This window comes from Chiloscyllium plagiosum, unplaced genomic scaffold (assembly GCF_037043375.1).
Source record: "Chiloscyllium plagiosum isolate Xiang-an unplaced genomic scaffold, Cpla_swu_hap1 HiC_scaffold_2, whole genome shotgun sequence".
In the NCBI taxonomy this organism is placed as follows: domain Eukaryota; kingdom Metazoa; phylum Chordata; class Chondrichthyes; order Orectolobiformes; family Hemiscylliidae; genus Chiloscyllium; species Chiloscyllium plagiosum.
In genome coordinates, this window is record NW_028270140.1 from 63278603 (window position 1) to 63302335 (window position 23733).

Genomic DNA, 23733 nt, shown 5'->3' on the forward strand with positions numbered 1-23733 from the left:
ATTCTTGATTGCCATTTGATTCAATATTCATTCTCTCCACCACTAATGCATAGTGTCAATAGCATATACTAACTATAAAATATACTGCAACAATTCACCAAGGTTCTTTGAATAGCACCTTCCAAACCAGCAATCTCTTCCATTTAGAAAGACAAGGGCAGCAGGTACATGGGAATACCAAAACTTTCAATATCCTCTCCAAACAACGCGCCGTCCAGATTTGGAACTAAATCATCATTCCTTCTCTGTTGCTCGATAAAAACCCTGGAACTCCCTTCTTAAAAGCACTACATAGACTAAAGTAGTTCAAGAGCAGCAATTAGGGAAGGGCAATGAATGTTGGTCTAGCTAGCAATGCTCACTTCCTGTGAAGCTTTTAAGTGAATTCCAACCTACTCATGACAAATTTCCTCTGTGAGAAACAGTCAGCCAAATTAAATTCAAGAACCTTCGAACCCACACAACCCACATGGAAACATGCTATGTTTTGGCATTCTTCAAAGCAGAAATGCAATCTAATCAACACTACATTTGATTTTGAGACCCAATGAATATTCTTTATCTCTAATGAACGTGACTGTCCTCTCTCCAGACTTGCTAGATCCATCAAGAATCTTCTATGTTCACAAACTGCCCCCAATTTCTTTTCATCTGAGAAATACATAAATTATCTAAATTATTTTTAAAAATATGTGTAGACCTCCTGGCTTCACTACAAACTTAGAAATGGGTCATTCATTGTTCAATTTCTCTCACTATTAACCCCGACTGAATCAGATAAATTTAAGTTTCTTTTAAAATGTAATTAATTCAGTCTTGTTTGAAATGAATTGACTTTAGACAATTAAGTTCTTAGTAAGGTCTCCCAGGAATTCTAGAACAAGGGGGCATAGTCTAAAAATTAATGCCGGACCAGAGGGATATTAGGAAATGCTTCCATATGTAAAGGATCATAGAGGTTTGGAACTCCACAAAGGACAGCTGTTGATAGATCAGTTGTTAATTTTAAATCTGAGTTTGATAAACTTCTGTTAAGCAAAGGTATTAAGAGATTTGGGTGAAGGAAGGTATATGGAATTAGACCACAGATCAGCTGTGATCTCATTGACTAAGTGGAACAGGCTTGAGCGGCTGAATGGCCCGATGGCACAAATCAAGATAAATGGAGCTGATCTCATAGCCATTAAGGCAACATGGTTGCAGGGAAATCAGAACTGGGAACTTGACATTCGGGGATAATGTGAACTTTCTAGAGGAAAACGTGGTGGGGTAACACTGTTAGTAAGAGATGAAATGAGGACAGTTATGAGAGATTATCTGGGCTCAGATGATGTTGACTCTATTTTGGTGGAGGTGAATAACTGCAAAGGAAAGAGGAAACTGGTAGTAGTGTATAGGCCCCTAAACATAGACAAACTGTAAGAAAGGGCATACATCCACAAATAATGGACGTAAAAAGAATAGGGAAATAATTGTGGATGATTTAATCTGCTTTTCGATTGGGCCAATCAAGTTAGAAAGTGCAACTATGACAACAAATTCATAAGGTGCACTAGGGAAAGTTTCCTAGAGCAATACATTATGGAGTCAATTCAGGAACATGTTGTTTTGGACATGGTAATAGGTAATCGGGCACCTGAAAGTAAAATGTTTGAATTTAATATTCAGTGAAGAGTGAGCGAGTTTTGAGATCCTCATAGAATATTTTCCTAATTAGGGCTGTTAATCTGGTCCAATCATGGATCCCTGGCTAACAGATAAAAGAAGGAGTGTGACTGCCCTTTGATGTGAAGGGCAGTGTTTGTCACTGGCCACCCGGGTGTTTTCCTATCTTCCTGGTGGTGGAATTTGAATAAAGATTCGTGCACTTTGTGTCCTTCACTGTGTCTCACACCTGCACACACACACCATGGGTGCTGGGGAAAAAAATAAGCACTACCGCACTTAGGTGGTAGTGTGGGGGTTAAAAGAAAAAAAAAAGAAAAAAAAAGGAGGAATGTGACTGCCCTTTGATGTGAAGGGCAGTGTTTGTCACTGGCCACCCGGGTGTTTTCCTATTTTCCTGGTGGTGGAATTTGAATAAAGATTTGTGTATTTTGTGTTTTTCACTGTGTCTCACGCCTGCACACACACACACCATGGGTGCTGGGGATAAAATAAGCACTAAAAGAAAAAAAAAGGAGTGTGGCGGGCTGCCTTAGAGTGGCCGGAAGGTGGGAGGGACGGGGGCTTGCTGGGTCTGTATTGTCTGCACTTTTTTTTTATGTAACTGGATTGTCTTATGTCTAAAGGTTATTGTTGCTGTCTTTTTATATTTGAAACTGAGATTTGTGGTTTGTCCTCAATTCCCTGTAAACGGGTTGAACGATAGGGTTTGGGGCCTGGCTTTGCTGCTCCTCTCCCTTGTAAAGTTGCTGTTATAAACAGCTGTAAATGTTAACTGTTTTTTGTAAATTGTTTTGTAATTTGTTTAAGAAAATATTATAAACAGGAAAAAAAAGGAGTATCCTCCTGCAGCAAAAAAAAAAGAAAAAGGAGGATTGTCAGACATTCTGACACTTTCAGAACTAATTCTGAGGGAGTTGGATCAATGTCAAAGACTTACCATATGTAAATAAAGGGTGACTTGGTGACTGGATATCGACCTCTGAGGCGTTATTTCAAGAACCTTGTGTCAGAAACAACCATGTTTGACTTAAATAAAAGGAATTACAGTGAAATGAGGACAGAGCTATCTAAAGTGGACTGTGAAGATGGATGAACAGGAAAGACATAAGCAGGCAATGGCAGACATTTAAGAGAGGTAATTCATGAGTCTCCATTTTAAAAAATCCTATTCAGAAATAAAGATTCTCAGAGAGTAATAAACCAACCATGGATAACCAAGCAAGTTAAGGAGAGTACAAAGTTGAAAGAAAAAGCACATAAGGAGGCAAAAATCAATGGTAGCACTGAAGACAGGGATACATGGAGAATCCAGCAAAGGAGAACTAATAAGATAATGAAGAGCAAGGAAATAAACTATAAAGACAAATTAGCAACAAATATAAAAACTTGACAATAAAAGCTTCTTCAAATATATGAAAAGGAAGCGAGAGGTCAAAATGAACATAGATATCATGGAAATAAATCTGGGGATATAGTTACAGGGAAGAAGGAAATGGCAAATGTATATGTTATATCAGTGATTATGGCGAAAGATACCTTGAACATTCCACTAATTCTAAAACGTATCAGAGGTGACTTAAATTCCATCAATAGAGAATCAGTATTAGACAAACCAATGAGGCTAAAGACAAATAGATCCCCTGACCTTGATTTGCATCCTAGGCTCCTAAAAGAGGTGGCTACTGAGATAGTTGAAGCATTGGTTGTAATTTTCCAAAAATCCATGAATACTGGAGGTTTGGAAATCTGCCCTTATTCAAAAAAGAAGGGAGGCAAGAAGCTGATAACTGTAGGCCAATTAGCCTAACATCTATTGCTGAAAAAATGTTGGAGTCAATTATTAAGGAAGTAATATAAGCACATTTGGAAAAACATATTCTAAATCAAGCTGAATCAGTACGGCTTCATGAAGTGGAAATTTTGTCTGACTAATTTATTACAATTTTTCAAGGAAGTCACAACCGGAGTGGATGGAGGACCAGTATTGTATTTGGACTTATAGAAGGCATTTGAAAAGGCACCTTACAAACAATTAAGTCATAAGATAAGAGTTGATAATGTGGACACAGTATACTGGTGGGGATAGAGATTTGGCTAATGGGCATGAAACAGTGTAAGGCAATAAGGAGGTCTTTTTCAGACTGGTAGCCTTTAACCAGTGGAGTTTCACAGGAATCAGTGCTGGACCACAACAGTTTACAATATACGTTACTGAATGAGGAAGGAAGCAAATGCATTATAGTCAAATTTGTAAATGACACAAAAATAGGTGAAAAGGGATACAAACAGTTCACAGAGAGATATGGACGGGTTAAGTAAGGGAAGAAAATTGACAAATGGAGTGTAACATGGGAAAATGTGAAGAATATAATGTTATTTTAACAGAAAAATTGCAGAAAGCTGCAATACTGGGACTTCGGAGAATTAGTGCATGAAACAGAGAAAACAAACACACAGGTGCAGCAGGTAATCAGGAAATCTAACGTTGGTCCTTATTTCAAGGGTGTTAGAGTATAAGAGTAGGGAAGTCTTATTGGTGAGACCATATCTGGGGTCCTGTGAGCAGTTTTGGTCCCCTTACTTGGCAAAAGATATTTTATATCTTAAGAAAAGGTTTACTCGGATAATCACAGGTATAGAGGCATTGTCGTATGAACGCAGGCTAACAACTTGGGACTCTATTCATTGGAGTTTTAAAGAATTAGAGATGATCTAATTGAGACAAAAGGGGCTTTATAGGGTAAATGCTAAGAGGATGTTTTCACTTGTGGGACAGACTTGGAACAGAGTGCATAGACTCAGAATAAAAAAAAAGTACCAATTTAAGACAGATTTGAGGAGGAATTCTTTCTCTCAGATGTTTGAGAGTCTTTGGAACTCCTTGCCACAGAGAGCTATGGTGAAAGTGTATATTTAATGCTGAAACAGATGATTCTTAATGTGTATGGGAATCGAAGGTTATGGGAAAATGCAGGTAAGTGGACATGAAGAATGTCAGATTAGCCACAATCCTAGCCTCAAGCGGAGCAGCCTGAGGGGCCAAAATGGCCTACTCCTCTCCTACTTCTTATGGTCTTATGGCCTACTTGTGTTCCAACGTTTCTCTGTTAATCTCCAAACCTTAAAGTTATATTCCTGAAACAAAAGGTTATATTCTAAAACATATGAATTATGCAATCAGATATCTAAAACAAGGGTTAAGTCTTCAAATAAATATTTTTTACACGGTCATTTTTTTACATATCTCACAGAGATTTACTACACACCTCAAAATGTGCAGTAATTAACTACATGAGTAAGTGCAGTCATGCTGATTTTCTAATCTGCAGGGATTTTGTTTTTTACCTTTAACTACACCTACACTAATTCCCCCACAGATTCTCAATTGGTGTATTACTGTCAGTAATTTAATTTCATTAAAGAAAAAAATTCTAAACTTTGCTTTCAGACTTTTGGTCAACAGGGATATTTTTCCTTTGGCTCTTTTGTTGAAAACATGACCCCTGCAGACCCTTTTTTTTGTGTTGTGTGTGTGTGTTTGCTTTGGGAAAAGGGGGATATAAGTCTAATTCCAAGTTTTAAATTAAATGTTAACTAATGTTAGCCACTTGTTTTTAAGAGCACATGCTTCTTTTAATAATAAATGAATTATTTTGATTTCATTAAAAAAGCTTGGTAAAATTCTCATTTATTCTGGATTGTGGAAAAAAAAGTAAATCAATTGCCATTTTAGCAATTGAATCTAAACATTTTGACTAATTACTACACCTCACTTGCACTGCAAATTGAGCCCTGTTATTCCCAGAATTGTCATAAAGTGTAAAGAGTTAGAAAGTACACAAAGATTCCTCAATTTAGCTGTCTTTTAGACCCAAGTTGACAGAAAGCATGGAGCAAGTTTCTGTACTTTAAAAAATGACTATGTAATACAAGTAAATAGACTCTAGTTACAGGCAGAGAATTATGTACTGTCAGCATATAACTCTATTAAATCAACCTCTTGTAAATTCCTGCTCTCACTTTCTCTCACGCACAAGCAAATGTGTTTTGGATGAAGGGAAATCTGGCAAAGAAGTTCAGTGGTCTCTGTTCACAGGATCTACTGAAACAGTTCTTGTGCTGGTCAGAATGCTGCTTCTCAGTCTCCTTCTGCAGATATGTCCTCTCATTTGCAAGAGACAAAGGATAGTTTGTTCACTTATAAAAGGTCTCTCACTTATGAATTAAATGTCATAGCTTATAGCAATAAACTGGCTTTCTTCAGGCTTAAATGGCTTTTACTGCAGAGAACAGAAAGACCTCCTGAGCTGATAGAGATCTGATGACTTTTCCGAACCTTGTTTACAGCACCAGCTGTTCAGTTACCTGGGAACTAATCACATGGTTGTTGGCAAGCAGAAGGCGTTTGTTATTGATAATTAGTCAATAGACCACAGACCAATCAGCTACTTGCACCCACCAAAGCACCATTTATACACAACTCCTCAGCTCCAATGCATCTGATGTACATTTTAATTACTGATCAAACAATTTATGTAAATGGTACTTTCAAAACATACTTTCAAAACATGCACCAATCATTTTGGTTCACAACTAAAATACAGTAAAATAAAAAAATCATCATCTTTACGTAATGGTGTGAGCAGTGGAGCTTGATTACCAGTGCATTCCTCCAATACTATTGCAACAGTCTTATGTGAAATGATGTTGAACAATATGAATTAGTTCATAATATTCACAAGCTCAGAGTGCAGTTGACTTAAAATGCAGTCACAAGATTGAAAATTGGATAAGTGTCACACAAATGCACTACAGGGTACGAGATTAGAACAGAGGGAGGTAAGAGTGCTTTATTCTGTGGCTAAACTGAGGTATGGATGTCAAAAGTGGAATGTGCATTAACACTCTTCATTTTCACATTTTCATAAGCAAAGTATTCATAAAGCAAAACCACTTAAATTTATAAAGATCATCAATATCTAGCAAACTAGCAAACTAGATCACCAATAACTAGCAAAAGCTAATCAGTTACATAGTTAACAAATATTATTGAAAGTGATTTACTTACTGGCACAGGTGGTGGTGAGTCTGCTCGTGCAGGAAATGGGCAGACTGCCAATTCATATTTTACCTTGGGGATCCTTGTAGGTGAAAACCTTCATAACAATAATTTTTTATAATTAAATGAAATTGCACAGAATAAATGACGATTTTCTGCTTAAATGATTTGCTAACGAGATGATTATTTTGAAATATTTCCAATCCCCTTGCTTACAAGTAAAGCATCAAAATACTAAAACTATAGTGCAGGAAGGGGAACAGGTCAAAGGCTGGAAATTCTGTAGCAAGTAACTTTTTTTAACATTTTTTTTACATTACATTACAGTGTGGAAACAGGCCCTTTGACCCAACAAGTCCACACCAACCCGCCGAAGCGTAACCCACCCATACCCTTACATTTACCCCTTACCTAACACTACGGGCAATTTAGCATGGCCAATTCACCTGACCTGCACATCTTTGGCCTGTGGGAGGAAACCGGAGCACCCGGAGGAAACCCACGCAGACACGGGGAGAACGTGCAAACTCCACACAGTCAGTCGCCTGAGTCGGGAATTGAACCCAGGTCTCTGGCACTGTGAGGCAGCAGTGCTAACCACTGTGCCACCGTGCCGCCCACCAAACATACCTCCTGATTCACAAAGCCTGCCCACAAATGTAAGTCAGGAATGATGATGGAATATTCTTCATTTGCCCAGATGGGTGCAGATATAACTCAAGAAGCTTGACCTCATCCAGGACAAAAAAGCCTTTTCTCATTTTGCCCTTCCACACTTGAACTATCTTCACTTACAGGATCCGTATCCCTCTAGTCCCTTCCTATTTACATATTCATCCAGGTGTTTCTTGAATGCTGTTATTGGGTCTACTTCCATCACCGCCTCTGGCATTGCATTTCAGGACTCACCACCCTTTGTGTGAAAAACCTGCCTCGCACATATCTTTTAAACTCCTCCCCGCCACACCCCCTGCTCCTTGAACCTGTCCCCTTGTCATTGACCCCTCCACAAAAGCCTCACACTTTCCACTCTATCGGTGCTATTCACAATCCTATAAACTTCTATCAGGTCGGCCCTCAACTTCCTACATTCCAGTGAAAAAAAACCCAGCAAACCAACCTTTCTTCATGGCTAAAATCCCCCATACCAGGCAACATCCTGGTAAACCTTTTCTGTACCCTCTCTAAATAATTCATATCTTTCAGTGTTGTGGTGACCAGAACTGTATGCAATTTTTCAACTGTGGTCTAATAAAGCTACAGCATAACTTGCCTATCCTTATAATCAATGCCACTTCTAATGAAGGCAAGCATTCCATAGGTTTTTTTTACTATCTTATCTGCTTCGGCTGCTGCCTTCAGCGATTTGTCTGCATATCAATACTCCTAAAGGTTATACTATTCACTGTATAAATTCCGCCTGTACTTGACCTTCCAAAATGCATCACATCACATTTGTCCAGATTAAACTCCATTTGCTATTTTATGCCCATGCCTCCAACTGATCTGTATCCTGCTGTATCCTCTGACAATTCTCACTGTCCATAACTGCAACAATCTTTGTATCATCCACAAATTTAATAATTAGACACGCTATGTTTTCCTCTGAATTTTTATGTAGATCACGAATAGCAGAGGTCCCATTACAGATCCCTGTGGAACACTGCTACTCACAACCCTCCATTCTGTTCTTCCGCTGCTATCTTCTGTCTCCTATGACTAAGCCAGTTCTGTATCCATCTTGCTAGCTCACCACTAATACCATGTGATTTTCACCTTTTGTACCAGTCTGCGATGAGGGACCTTGTCAAAGGCTTTACTGGAATCCATGTAGACAAAATCAACTGCTTTTCCCTCATTAATCATCTTCATCATCTCCTCAAAAAACTCAATCGAGTCGGTGAGGCACGACCTCCCCTGCAGAAAACTATGTTGTCTATTGCTAGTAAGTCCATTTGCTTTGAAATGTGTTTCGATCTTGTCCCTGAGAATCTTTTCCAATAATTTTCCTACCACCAACGTGAGGCTCACAGGCCTGCAATTTCCTGGATTATCCCTGCCCTCCTTCTTAAACAGTGGGACAACATTGGCCAAACCCTAACCACCTGGCACCTGGAGGAAGAACACCTCATCTTCCGCCTTGGGAATCTGCAACTACATGGAATTAATGTGGATTTCACCAGTCTCCTCATTTCCCCTCCACCACCTTATCCCTGTCCCAAGCCTCTGACTCAGCACTGCCCTCTTGACCAGTCCATCATCTTTCCTGTCTATCCATTCTATCCTCCTCTCTGATCTATCACCATCTCTGCCATGTTAATCTACCTGTTGTATTCTCAGTTACCTTCCCCCCTCTCAGCCCCCCGACCCACAAGCCTCATTCCTCATGAAGGGCTTATGCCAGAAACGTCGATTCTCCTGCTCCTTGGATGCTGCCTGACCTGCTGTGCTTTTCCAGCAATTTCTGTTTTTGTTGCTAAAGGCAGGCAAGTCACCTGGCCTTGATGGAACACATCCCATGGTATTAAAAGAGATGGTGGGGGAAATAGAAAATGTGCTTGTGATAATTTACCAAAATTTGCTGGACTCTGGAGCGATTACAGAAGATTAGAAACAGCAAATATGATGCCACTGTTTAAAAATGGAGGTAGTCAAAAAGTGGGCAACTTTAGGCCCATTCATTTAACTTCTGTAGTGAGGGAAATGCTTGAATCTAACATTAAAGAAGAAATAGTGAGACATCTGGATAGAAATTCTCCATCAGCCAGGTGTGGGTTCATGAAAGGCAGGTTGTGTTTGTCTAATTTACTGGAATTCTTTGAGGACATTAAAAGCATGGTGGACAACGGGGAACCAGTGGATGTGATGTATTTGGATTTTCATTTGACAAAGTGCCTCACAAAAGTTTGCTGCATAAGATAAAGATACACAGCATTACAGGTAAGGAATTATCATAGGTCAAAGATTGGTTAACTAACAGAAAGCAAAGAGTGAGAATAAATGGATGTTTTCTTGATGGAGATCAGTGACTTGTGGTGTGCCTCAGGAATTAGTGTTGGGACTTCAATTGTTTACAATTTATATAAATGATTTGGAATTTGGGAAGAAGTGTAGTGTGTCAAAGTTCATAGATGACATTAAGATGAATGGTACATCAAAGTGTGCAGAGGACACTAAAAATCTGCAGAGGGATATACATAGTTAAGTGAGTGAGCAAAGGCCTGGCAGATGGAGGGACCTGGGTATCCTTGTAAATGAATCACAAAAGATGCAGATGCAGCAAGTAACTAAGAAGACAAATGAAATATTGTCCTTCATTGCTGGAGGAATGGAGTTTAAAAACAGGGAGATTATGCTGCAGCTGTAAAGGGTGCTGGTATGCCTTCATCTGGAGTACTGTGCACAGTTTTCGCCTCCTTACTTGAGTAAGGATGTACTGGCACTGGAAGGAGTGCAAAAGTGGTTCAATGAGTTGATTCTGGAGTTAAAAGGGTTGGCTTATGAGGAGGGATTAAGTAGTCTGGAACTATACTCATTGGAAGTGGGGAGGGGTGCAGGGGAGTGTGGATTCTTTTAGAAACATATAAAGTTATTAAGTGAACAGACAAGATAGAATCAGGGAGGTTGTTTCCACTGGTCAGTGACAGTAGCACTGGGGGCATAGCCTCAAAATAAGGGGGAGCAGATTAAGGCCTAAGTTGAGGAGCAACTTTGTCTCCCAAAGGGTTGTGAATTTGTGGAATTCCTGCCATGTGAAGCAGTTAAGGCCACCTCGTTGAATGTTTTAAAGCAAAGATAGATTTTTGAACAGTAAAGGAATTAAGGGTTATAGTGAGTGGGAGAGTAAGTGGAGCTGAGTCCACAAAATGATCAGCCATAATTTTGTTGAAAGCCACTGAAGGTTTAAGGGCCAGATGGCCTACTTCTGCTCCTTTTTCTTATGTTAACAACATTCATTCCTTCCACCACCAATGCTCAGTGGCAGCAGTCTGTACCATCTACAAGATGCACTGCAGAAATTCATGAAGGTTCCTTGAACAGGACCTTCTAAATCCATGAACACTAAACCCATGAAGGACAAGCAAAACAGATGCATGGGAACACCACCACTTTGAAGGTCTCCTCCAAGCCATTCACCATCCTAACATGAAAACATGTTGCTGCTCGTTCAGTGTTAAAGGGTCAAAATCATGGAACTTCCTCTATAGCTGTATTGTGCATCCAGCTACAGCATGTGACAGCAGCATCTCAAGAAGGCACCGCACCATCAACTTCTCAAGGGCAATGGAGTGGGAGTGGGTGGGGTGGGGGCAGGCCAGTGTTTGGTGAAAATTAGTGTGATTGACTGTGGGTCAGGGTGAGAATTGGGAGTCAGGTAGCCAGGAGTTTGAGCAGGTCTTACCTCCTTCAGGTTAACTATTAAGGTTAGTAAATCAGAACCCTCCAAAGTCTCCTAAATTAACTCAGAGTTTGGGGACTTTTTGGCAAGGTTCCCATTTGGAAGTTTAAATTCACTGCATAATTATTGCATCAGGACTTCCAAGGGATCCTGAAATATAATTGTTAAGGTATCACCAGTCTCCAATTTTCTGGATACTGAAAGATCTATGCCCAAATCTTTCTCTTAAGTATTTATGTTCCTGTCATATGCACTATGTGACTTGTGCAGTATGCTGTTGGGAAAATGTGAGCTCTGACTATCTAATACAAGTTATTTTTACTAAATTTTCTCCATTGTACTGATACTGTGGATGTAGTGTGGTAATAGCCTATTATTCTCATTTCTCAGTTGCATCCTCCTCCACCCTTATTTAATTAAAGATCATTTACAGGGAAGTTCTCAATACAGTGCTGTTCGTACCCCTGGTGGTTTCTGCTTGTGAAACTAAGGAGAAAAATCATTTTTAGCTTCCTGCACCATATGAGACCATTTCCTCTTGGCTGCGCTCAGTATATAGAAGCACATTAAATAATCCAGAATAATTACTCAGCAGACCTGAAAATCACACACACAATTAAATTGGTTTCATTCCCTTTTGTCCCTGATGCTCCAAACTGCAGTGATTCAAGCTCAGTTACAATTCTATTTACATTGGCAAGTCCTTCCAGGTGCCTTACACAAATCGTCATGAAATTTTGTTTTAGATTAGACAATTATTATGGTAATCAAGATTAGAGTGGTGCTTGAAAAGCACAGCAGGTCAGGCAGCATCCGAGGAGCAGGAAAGTCCTCGGGCAAAAGCCCTTCATCAGGAATAGTGATTACTATGGTAGGCAACTCGACCCTGAAGAAGGAAAGTGTTTTGCTTCTCAGTCAATCCTATTGTTATCCAACATACACAGAAACAAAGTGTTATATTGAATGTCACTGGATGATTGAGAGTAGAGTTGCTAATTGCTCCCAGCTTCAGTCATTGACACAACTTGGAAGTTCTGTATTGAAGATTTTTTTTAATGAGATGAATGTCTTTTTACTGCAAGTGAAATGTTAGTCATTCATGTGACACAAGTATAAGATTAATTCTATTTGAATTGGTAAGATTCCAAGGCCTCAACAGCACGTTCCTTGCTGGTATTGTTACTTAAAAAAAAGACAGATTATATCTACTGGAATAAAGAGCGCATACAGAAATGTAGCGGCTTACTGAACATTGGAATGGGAACTTTGCAATCTTAATTTCCATCCCTTCGGTTCACTAACTAACTATGTTGCCAATTTTCTGTGAAGCATTGACACGTTCTCAGTGAGTAGACTTGGGCAAAAAAAAATTTGGCAGATCAGATTAACAATGCACTCAAACCCGATGAACACAGTTCAAAGTTGTTTTTGTAACACAATGCAATGTGTTAGGACATGGCAGTAAACCTTTCCGCTAATTAAACCAAGCCCACAGGAAAGCTCACTTCGCCTTGTAATCTGTTAAAGTTTGAGTGACAGAAAACTACCCAAAGTCCATTATTTAACAAAAACTATCAATTTAATTCTTTATTGATAAAGTGAACATTAAACAACAACTATTTACAACTCTAAGCCTCCATTCTCTTCAAGGTTTGTTATTTACCTCCCACTCTATAACCATATACTGATCCAAAAAAACCCCTATTAAATTTACAGAAACTCAATTTTCAAACCAAGCAGTAGCTGTCAACTCTGGCGTACCAAGTTAAAAATCACAACACCAGGTTATAGTCCAACAGGTTTATTTGGAAGCACTAGCTTTCAGAGCTTTGTTCCTTCATCAGGTGGTTGTGGAGTACACAATTGTAAGACACAGAATTTATAGAAAAAATCAATAGTGCGATGTAACTGAAATTATACATTGAAAAATACCTTGATTGTTCTTTAAGTCTCTCATCTGTTTGAATGACTATGATAGTTTCACTTCTTTTATATGTAAATCACAAAACTTGTTTTAAAAGTTACATTCTCAGGTTAACTGTAGCAATTGGTGTCAGACAGATAAGATGTCGAAGGTGTTAGCCTCCTGTGTTCTGTTATCTGTGCCATAATGTTTAGACTGATTCTAATCTAAAAAATGAGTTAACAGAATCTTACATGGATTCATGCAGTTTTTGAGCAAAGTACAATGCAACTCTGCAAGTACAAATTCACCCCACAAACGTAAATGTCTATGTGTGCATATGGTATGCATGTGGTGTGTGTGTGTTGGTGGGGGGGTGGGGGGGGGGGGGCGGGGGGAGTAAGTTGTGATTGTCTGTGAGAGAGAGAGAATGTGTGTGTGTAAAGGGATCTGAGTCTGTGAGAGGATGCATGTGTGAGTGTGCGAGTGTAAGTGTGTGTCTGGGGTGGGGGTTTGTGAGTGTTTGTGAGAGAGTATATATGTATGTGTGTGAGTGTAAAGGGGTCTGTCTGTGAGAGACTGCGTGTGTTAGTGTGGGAGTGTGTGTCTGTAGGAGTGTGTGTGTGTATAGTGCAATGGTGGTCACCTGTAGTGTGAACCCAAGGTCCCAGTTGACGCCCTCCCTATGGGTACCGAACTTAGCTATCAGCCTCTGCTCGACCACTCTTCGCTGCTGGCTGTCCTGAAGTCCGCCTTAGAGGATGGTCACCCAAAGGTCCGAGGTCAAATGTACCCCCCACCCCAGACACGCACACACACAATCCCACACTCACACATGCATCCTCTCACAGGCTTAGACCCCTTTACACTCACACACACACATATACACTCTCTCTCACAGACACTCACAAACCCCCATCCCATATACACACACACATACACATGCACATTCCTATAGACACACACACACTCCCACACTCACACATGCATCCTCTCACAGACTTAGACCACTTTAGACACACATATATACACTGTCTCTCACAAACACTCACAACCTCCCATCTCACACACACACAAGCACACATACACGTATACGTTTGTGGGGTGAATTTGTATTTGCAGAGTTACATTGTACTTTGCTCAAAAACTGCATGAATCCATGTAAGACTCTGTTAACCTATTTTTTAGATTAGAATCAGTCTAAACATTATGGCACAGACAACAGAACACAGGGGGCTAACACCTTCAACATCTTACTGTCTGACACCAATTGCTACAGTTAACCTGAGAGTGTAACTTTTAAAAAAGGTTTTGTGATTTGTATATGAAAGAAGTGAAACTATCATAGTCATTCTAACAGATGAGAGACTTAACAAACAATTAAGGTATTTTTTAATGTATAATTTCATTTACATGACACTGTAAACGTTTTCTATAAATTCTGTGTCTTACAATTGTGTACTCCACAACCACAAGGAGGAGCGCTCTGAAAGTTAGTGCTTCCAATTAAACCTGTTAGACTATAACCTGGTATTGTGTGATTCTTTTTAACTTTGTACACCCTAGTCCAACACCAGCATCCCATCTCCAAAATCATAACTCTGGTGTCGATCTTTCTCTGTTCATAGATCTGCCTGGGCTATCTTCAGTCTTAGCTGCACAGATTTTTCATATGAAAAAGGTCCTTTTGATAGAGAGTTTTCAGACAGTCCGTCTGACAATGGCAGGTGGTGTTCTTTCTGGCTAACTGTCCAAAATGCCTGCATTTTACACCCCAAACATTGTATCATCTCATTGGTTCAATGTTGTCAAAACAGTAAAATTCAAATTTGATTGGGTTTAGTATCTTTGGGCATAACTTAAACTGATTGTTTAAATTCGAACTGCTGTGAAAGCAACTGGTGTGTAGGTTACAGCCAAAATGTTACATCTTTAATTTTCTAGCACACTCTGACATGATAGGTGCTTGCCAGCTTTTACTCTCTTTTAAAGGTACAGTACACACCTTCAACTTCATAACAAATGTTATTACTTGAAACAACAGTAACAATGCTCTTTCTTTGGCTTTTGAATACAGAAATTATGAAGTTATATATATATATATATATATAACATATATATAATATATGAGTCATAGAGAAGTACAGCATAGAAACAGACCCTTCAGTCCAACTTGTCCATGCCGACCAGACATCTCAACCCAATCTAGTTCCACCTGCCAGCACCCGGCCCATATCCCTCCAAACCCTTCCAATACACCCTTCCATACAACCATCCAGATGCCTTTTAAATGTCGCAATTGTACCAGCCTCCACCACTTCCTCTGACAGCTCATTCCATATATGTATCTCCCTCTGCATGAAAACGTTGCCCCTTAGGTCTCTTTTATATCTTTCCCCTCTCGCCCTAAACCTATGCCCTCTAGTTCTGGACTCACCCCAAGGAAAAGACTTTGTCTATTTATCCTATCCATTCCCCTCATGATTTTATAAACCTCTATAAGGTCACCCCTCAGCCTCTGACGCTCTAAGGAAAACAGCGCCAGCCTATTCAACCTCTCCCTTTAGCTCAAATCATCCAACCCTGACAACATTCTTGTAAATCTTTTCTGAACCCGACCAAGTTTCACATCTTTCCGATAGGAAGGAGACCAGAATTCCATGCAATATTCCAACAGTAGTCTAACCAATGTCCCGTACAGCCACAACATGACCTCCTAACTCCTGTACTCAATACTCTGACCAACAAAGGAAAGCATACCAAACGCATTCTTCACTATCCTATCAACCTGCGACTCCACATTAAAGGAGCTATGAACCTGCACTCCAAGGTCTCTTTGTTCAGCAACACTCCCTAGAACCTTACCATTAAGTGAATAAGTCCTGCTAAAATTTGCTTTCCCAAAATGCACACCTTGCATTTAACAGAATTAACTCCATCTGCCATTTCTCAGCACATTGGCCCATCTGATCAAGATCCTGTTGTAATCTGAGGTAACCTTCTTCGCAGCCCACTGCACCTCCAAGTTTGGTGTCATCTGCAAACTTACTAACAATGCCTCTTATGCTCACATTCAAATCATTTATATAAATGATGAAAAGTAGTGGACCTGGCACTGTTCCTTGTGGAACTCCACTGGTCACAGGCCTCCAGTCTGAAAAAACATTGTTATACTGTTGAATCTTACCGATACTTAATCCATTAAATCCACGATAACACATCTGCTATCGGATTCTTATGAATCGCAACATGTATAATTTGTAAATCAAAAGTCGATAACATAAGACATCAACAAAATAGACTCATATTCTTGTCTTCATAGCATTTCAAGAATGTAAGAGGATTGTGATCTGTGTCTCTGACATAGTTCGTGACATAGACATTAAAATGTTGTAAGGCCAGTACCAAACTCAATAGTTCCTTTTCGAGTGGAGAGTATTGGTGGGTGTTGAGTTTCTTTGAAAAGTAACCAACTGGCAGTTCAATTCGATCATCATCTTCTTGTAGCAGTACAGCTCTAACTCCTACGTTACTGTCAACTTTGAAGGGTTTCAGAACGTTTGGTGCAGCTAAAACTGGTGCAGTAGTTAATACTGCTTTTAAATTGTCAAATGTCTCCTTGCATTGTTCGGGCCACCAAAACTTTGTGTTCTTCTTCAGCAAGTCTGTTAATGGTTGGAACGTTGGAACAAACTTCCAGTAGAATCCGCTTAGTCCCAAAAATCGAAGTACCTCTCTGTTCAAGGTTGGTTGTGGCCTTCATCTTTGTGTTCTTTCGGGTCAACCTTCCATGACCGATGTTATGTCCCAAGAACGTCACCTCTGCCTTCACAAATTCTGTTTTCTTTAAGTTTATTAATAGTTTTGCCTCTCTTAATTGTTCAATGAGTTGAGCCAACTGTACCATGTGATTTTTTTTCCAGGACTCACTAAAGATCACTGCATTGTCCAGATAGACTGCACGGTTTGTTAACCCAGCCACAACTCTGTTCATGAATCTTTGGAATGTGGCAGGTGTGTTCTTCATTCCAAAGGGCATCATTTTGAACTGATAAAGCCCATTTAGGGTTACAAATGCAGAAATTTCTTTTGCTTTCTCTGATATAGGTACCTGCCAATAACCACGCAGTAAGTCTAACTTTGTGATGTAACTGACTTGTCCAACTTTCTCCATACAGTCCTCCGAGCTCGATATTGGTTATGAGTCTGATTTTGTTACAATGTTGCCCTTCCAATAATCCACACAAAATCGTTGAGTCCTGTCAGGTTTGGGAACTTACATGATGAACGAACTCTACTCGCTCTAACTCGATTTGACGATATCTTCATTGAGCATCACCTCCACTTCCTTCTGGACCTGTCTGGCTTCGAAAAGGTTAAGTCTGTAGGGGTGTTGTTTTATCAGAACAGCATTTCTGACATCTACCTCATGCACAATAGCATTAGTCCTCCCCAGCTTAATCCTGCATATTTCCTCATACTGCTGTAACAAACCTTTTAGCTGCATTCTTTGCTCCTGAGGCAGATGGTTTATTGACCTATCCCACTACCCAAGGAATTCCTCATTGTTTAACATATTTTGAGGCACATCAAACTCCACAATATCTGGATTTGATTTCTCACTCTGTGGGACAGTAATTAACACCAGTTTCTCTAGTTCCCAGTCTTTACCAGATCATTTACCTGACTCAACTTTTTCTCAATTTGCTAGGAACCACTAAATCTGGCTTTGAAGGGATCTCCTACCACTGGTAACAATACTAATACATCATCCCCATGGGAAAACATCCAAATTTCCGAGTTTATCTGCCACCTGCTTCATTCTATGCTGTGCCCATTTTTAATTTCTGTTTAGCTAACTCATCTACCTGATTTAATCTCACCCCGACCTCCAATACATAATCCAAGTGTGAGATCTCCAACTGTGGTCCTATCCATTTCTCTTTAATTAATTACAAAAGGCCTCTCACGTCATGTCCTTATATTAACTCAAAAGGAGCAAACTGCATAGATTAATTTGGGGCACCCTATTGGCAAACAATACGAATAGGATACCTTCATCTCAATCATTTAGGTAATCCTGAAAGTGTGCTCTTACCGTGTCTTCAGGGTCTGATGCCACCTTTCTAAAGCTCCTTGGGATTCAGGATGATATGCCTTTGATTTAAAGTGCTGTAGGCTAAGCTATCCATGACTTCTTTCAACAGCCTAGCAGTAAAATTAAACACTTGGTCTGACTCAATCTCTCTGGGTAGCCCATACCATGTGAAGAAAGTACTAACTCCTCTACCGCCCTTTTTGCCTTAATACTCCGTAATGGAATTGCCTCTGGAAATCTGGATTCTGGGTAATCCAAAATGGAGGATGGGAAAAATTTCTGGCTGTAAAAGCAGCTCCTTTTTTTGAGATATTTTAGGTGCTGGAGGTGACTTCCTTGAATTCCATGAGCAGCAATTACTGTTTTATATGCTGTTGCATTGTTTAGGAACTTTGGGGGAAAAAAATCAAAACAACAGCAGTTTTAAAAGGGAGAAGAACAGACAAAGGAAGCACATGGTGAAGTCAGTGCAGGACAGAGAGAGAGAAATAAACTGACACCACAGTGAACCTACACAGTTACTGCCTTTGCTGTTTGAATTCATGTATTGCTGGACATCGGAGGGTGTCTGGGAAAATTAACAAACAGTGAAATTCACAACTGATCTTGGAGGAACTGTTTGGGCGAAGTTCACAGCACAGAAGCAGATAAGTGTATTGTTTTTAAGTGTAACCTACAGAAAGTCTGCAGCAGTGAGTAGAGTGGGTTCTTACTTGATTATATGTTTTTTTAGATAAGTCTCTTGATTAAACTTAAAATATAAGCCATAACTATTAATTTAACCCTGGGAAGTGTTTTGTAGAGGAATAAACAGTGTTATTTTCTGGGTCTGTAGATTGTTAAGGAGCAAAAATGGCCTTTAGTAGAGTGATATGCACTTCTTGCCAGATGTGGGAGTTTAAAGAGAGCTTAAGGGTTACTGTGGATTATATCTACAATAAATGCTGTTGGTTGCGAATCTTATCATATTGAACGGATCGCTTGGAGAGACAGTTAGAAGCAATGAGGAGTTTGCAACAGCAACAGTATGTGATGGATGGCAGTTATAGGAAGGGGGGAAAGTCTCAGATATAGTCACATAGATGGGTTAACTCCAGGAAAGGTAGGAGAGGTAGGCAGCTAGTGTAGGAGCCTTCTGTGGCTATACCCATTTCAAACAAGTATGCTGTTTTGGAAAATGTAGGGGGTGATGGATTCTCAGGGGAACGTAACATGAACAGCCAGGTTTCTGGTATTGGGATTGGATCGAATGCAATGAGGGGTACATCAGGATTGAAGAGATCAATTGTGTTAGGAGACGCTCCAGTCCAAGGTACAGACAGACGTTTCTGTGGCCAGCAGCGAAAAATCAGAATGGTGTGCTGCTTTCCTGGTGCCAGGATCAAGGATGTCTCAGACAGGGTGCAGAATGTTCTCAAGTGGGAGAGGGGCCAGCAAGAGGCCATTGGCCAAATTGTAACCAACGACATAGGAAGGGAAAAGGTTGAGATTGTGAAGGGACATTACAGAGAGTTAGGCAGGAATTTAAAAAGGAGGTCCTCGAGAGTAGTAATATTTGAATTACTCCCGGTGCTAAGAGCAAGTGAGGGCAGGAATAGGAGGATAGAGCAGGGGAATGCATGGCTGAGGAGCTGGTGTATGGGGAGAAGGACTCACATTTTTGGACCTTGGCAATCTCTTTTCAGCTCGAAGTGACCTGTACAAGAAGGACGGATTGCACTTAGACTGGAAGGGAACGAATATACTGGCAGAGAGATTTGCTAGAGCTGCTCGGGAGGATTTAAACTAGTAAGGTGGAGGGGGGGGTGGTGGGAACCAGGGAGATAGTGAGGAAAGAGATCAATCTGAGATGGGTACAGTTGAAAACAGAAGCAAGTCAAACAGTCAGGGCAGGCAGGGACAAGGTAGGACAAATAAATTAAACTGCATTTATTTCAATGCAAGGGGCCTAACAGGGAAAGCAGATGAACTCAGGGCATGGTTAGGAACATGGGACTGGGATATCATAGCAATTACAGAGACATGGCTTAGGGATGGCCAGGACTGGTAGCTCAATGTTCCAGGATACAAATGTTCCAGGAAGGATAGAAAGGGAGGCAAGCGAGGGGAGTGGCATTTTTGAAAAGGGATAACATTATAGCTGTGCTGAGGGAGGATATTCCAGGAAATACATCCAGGCAAGTTATTTGGGTGGAACTGAGAAATAAGAAAGGGACGATCACCTTATTGGGATTGTATTATAGACCCCCTAATAGTCAGAGATAAATTGAGAAACAAACTTCTAAGGAGATCTCAACTATCTGTAAGAATAATAGGGTAGTTATGGTAGGGGATTTTAAGTTTCCAAACATAGACTGGGACTACCATAGTGTTAAGGATTTAGATGGAGAGGAATTTGTTAAGTGTGTATAAGAAAATTTTCTAATTCAGTATGTGGATGTACCTACTAGAGAAGGTGCAAAATTCTGACCTACTCTTGGGAAATCAGGCAGGGCTGGTGACTGAGGTGTCAGTGGGGAGCACTTTGGAGCCAGCGACCATAATTCTATTGTGTTTGAAATAGTGATGGAATAGGGTAGACCATATCTAAAATTTGAAGTTCTAAATTGGAGAAAGGCCAATTTTGATGGTATTCGGCAAGAACTTTCAAAAGCTGATTGGGGCCAGATGTTTGCAGGTAAAGGAACAGCTGGAAAGTGGGAAGCCTTCAGAAATGAGATTAGGAGAGCCCAGAGAAAGTATATTCCTGTTCGGGTGAAAGGAAAGGCTGGCAGGTATAAGGAATGCTGGATGATGAAAGAAATTGAGGGTTTGGTTAAGAAAAAGAAGGAAGCATATGTAAGGTATAGACATGATAGATCGAGTGAATCCTTAGAAGAGTATAAAGGCAGTAGGAGTATACTTAAGAGGGAAATCAGGAGGGCAAAAATGAGACATGAAATAGCTTTGGCAAATAGAATTAAGGAGAATCCAAAGGGTTTTTTACAAATACATTAAGGACAATAGGGTAACTCGGGAGAGAATAGGGCCCCTCAAGGATCAGCAAGGCGGCCTTTGGGTGGAGCCGCAGAAAAATGGGGGAAATACTAAACGAGTATTTTGCATCAGTATTTACTGTGGAAAATGAAATGGAAGATATAGAAAGTAGCAAAATAGATGGTAGCACCTTGCAAAATGTCCATATTACAGAGGAGGCAGTGCTGGATGTCTTGAAAAGGATACAGGTGGATAAATCCCTAGGACCTGATCAGGTGTACCCGAGACCTCTGTGGAAAGCTCGGGAAGTGATTCTTAGCCTCTTGCTGAGATATTTGTATCATCGATAGCCACAGGTGAGGCGCCGGAAGACTGGAGGTTGGCTAACGTGGTGCCACTCTTTAAGAAGGGTAGTAAGTACAAGCTGGGGAACTATAGACCAGTGAGCCTCATATTGGTGGTGGGCAAGTTGTTGGAGGGAATCCTGAGGGACAGGATGTACATGTATTTGGGAAGGCAAGGACTGATTCGAGATAGTCAGCATGGCTTTGTGCATGGGAAATCATGTCTCACAAGCTTGATTGAGTGTTTTGAAGAAGTAACAAAGAGGAATGATGAGGGCAGAGCAGTAGATGTGCTCTATATGGACTTCAGTAAGGCGTTCGACTAGGTTCTCCATGAGAGACTGATTAGCAAGGTTACATCTCACGGAATACAGGGAGAACTCACCATTTGGATACAGAACTGGCTCAAGGTTGAAGACAGAGGGTGGTGGTGGAGGGTTGTTTTTCAGACTGGAGGCCTGTGACCAGTGGAGTGCCACAAGGATCAGTGCTGGATCCTCTACTTTTTGTCATTTATATAAATGATTTAGATGTGAGCATAATAGGTATAGTAAGTAAGTTTGCAGATGACACCAACATTGAAGGTGTGGTGGACAGCGAAGAAGGTTACCTCAGATTACAATAGGATCTTGATCAAATGGGCCAATGGACTGAGAAGTAGCAGATGGAGTTTAATTCAGATAAATGTGAGGTGCTGCATTTTGGGAAAGCAAATCTTAGCAGGACTTATACACTTAATGGTAAGGTCCTTGGGAGTGTTGCTGAACAAAGTGCAGGTTCATAGCTCCTTGAAAGTGGAGTCGCGAGTAGATAAGATAGAGAAGAAGGTGATTGGAATACTTTCCTTTATTAGTCAGCGTATTGAGTACAGGAGTTGGGAGGTCATGTTGCGGCTGTACAGGACATTGGTTAGGCCACTGTTGGAATTTTGCATGGCAATTCTGGTCTCCTTCCTATCGGAAAGATGTTGTGAAACTTGAAAGGATTCAGAAAAGATTTACAAGAATGTTGCCAGGGTTGGAGGATTTGAGCTACAGGGAGAGGCTGAACAGGCTGGGGTTGTTTTCCCTAGAGTGTCGGAGGTTGAGGGGTGACCTTATAGAGGTTTACAAAGTTATGAGTGGCATGGATAGGATAAGTAGACAAAGTCTTTTCCCTGGGGTCGGGGAGTCCAGAACTAGAGGGCATAGGTTTAGGGTGAGAGGGGAAAGATATAAAAGAGACTTTTTCACGCAGAGAGTGGTACATGTATGGAATGAGCTGTCAGAGGAAGTGATGGAGGCTGGTACAATTGCAACATTTAAAAGGCATTTAGATCGGTATATGAATAGGAAGGGTTTGAGGTATATGGGCCGGGTGCTCGCAGGTGGGTCTAGATTGGGTTGGGATATCTGGTCGGCATGGACGGGTGTTTCCATGCTGTACTTCTCTATGACTCTATGATACACGCATCGATTATGGTTAGCAAGTACTGGTTCCCACTTTTAGTTCTCGGGATTGGACTTACAGAATCAATCATAACCTGCGTTATGATTCTTCGAATGCAGGAATTGGCAACAAAGGTGCTGGCTTTATTACTGCCTGTGTCTTACCTATCATTTGGCATGTATGACACGTATAGCAAAAGTTATGCCAATAGAAATGTTTTTGTACCTTAGCCTGAGTCTTCTGTACAACTAGATGACCTCCTACAGGTAGTTCATGTGCTACCCATAAAACCTTCTGTCTGTATGCTACTGACAACACAATTTGGTGCACTTCGGCCAATTTCTCCTCTGCACTCACCTTCTGTGGTCTCCAGTTTCGTCTTAGGATTCTACCTATCAGATAATAACCCTCAGAAATATTCTCTGCCTCCTTTTCTGAGTATGTATCAACATATATATCTTTTATTATCTTGTCTTTCTGTTGTAAGTCCATTCGCCTTTCAGGACTAAACATTCCTGCTTGACTTTCTGCTTGTTCAGGTTTTTCCTGCACCATTTCATCAAACAGGGTGTTCGCTAATTGAACCTCAACTCCTTCATCTTTCTCTTCAGCTTTTGCTTTGTGCTGTGACTTATGATAGTGGGATCTTGTTATGATACAGTAGGGGAAAATTTCAAGGTATTTTTCTTTTAACTCCTTAGTTCCCTGGTCTTCCTTGGGCTTCTCCACAACAGTGGGTGTTACTCCCACCTTGGATTCTGCTAAATCTTTCTCAAGAGCAAACTGGATTCTTGGGTTTGACACTCTATTAATCGCTGCCACTGTTACTTCCCCAGTCTTGAGTTGGTACTCCAGTCT

The 23733-nt window shown here is 40.5% G+C and overlaps 1 protein-coding gene across 1 annotated transcript in view; it reads right to left on the reverse strand.

Moving 5' to 3' along the window:
- Positions 1–23733, reverse strand: part of LOC122561689 (kelch domain-containing protein 3) — a 218239-nt gene that overhangs the window by 32531 nt on the left and 161975 nt on the right. The window contains exon 16 of the mRNA XM_043713698.2: positions 6737–6824. Coding sequence (XP_043569633.2) covers positions 6737–6824 — 88 coding nt within the window. The remainder of the gene's footprint in view (positions 1–6736; positions 6825–23733) is intronic.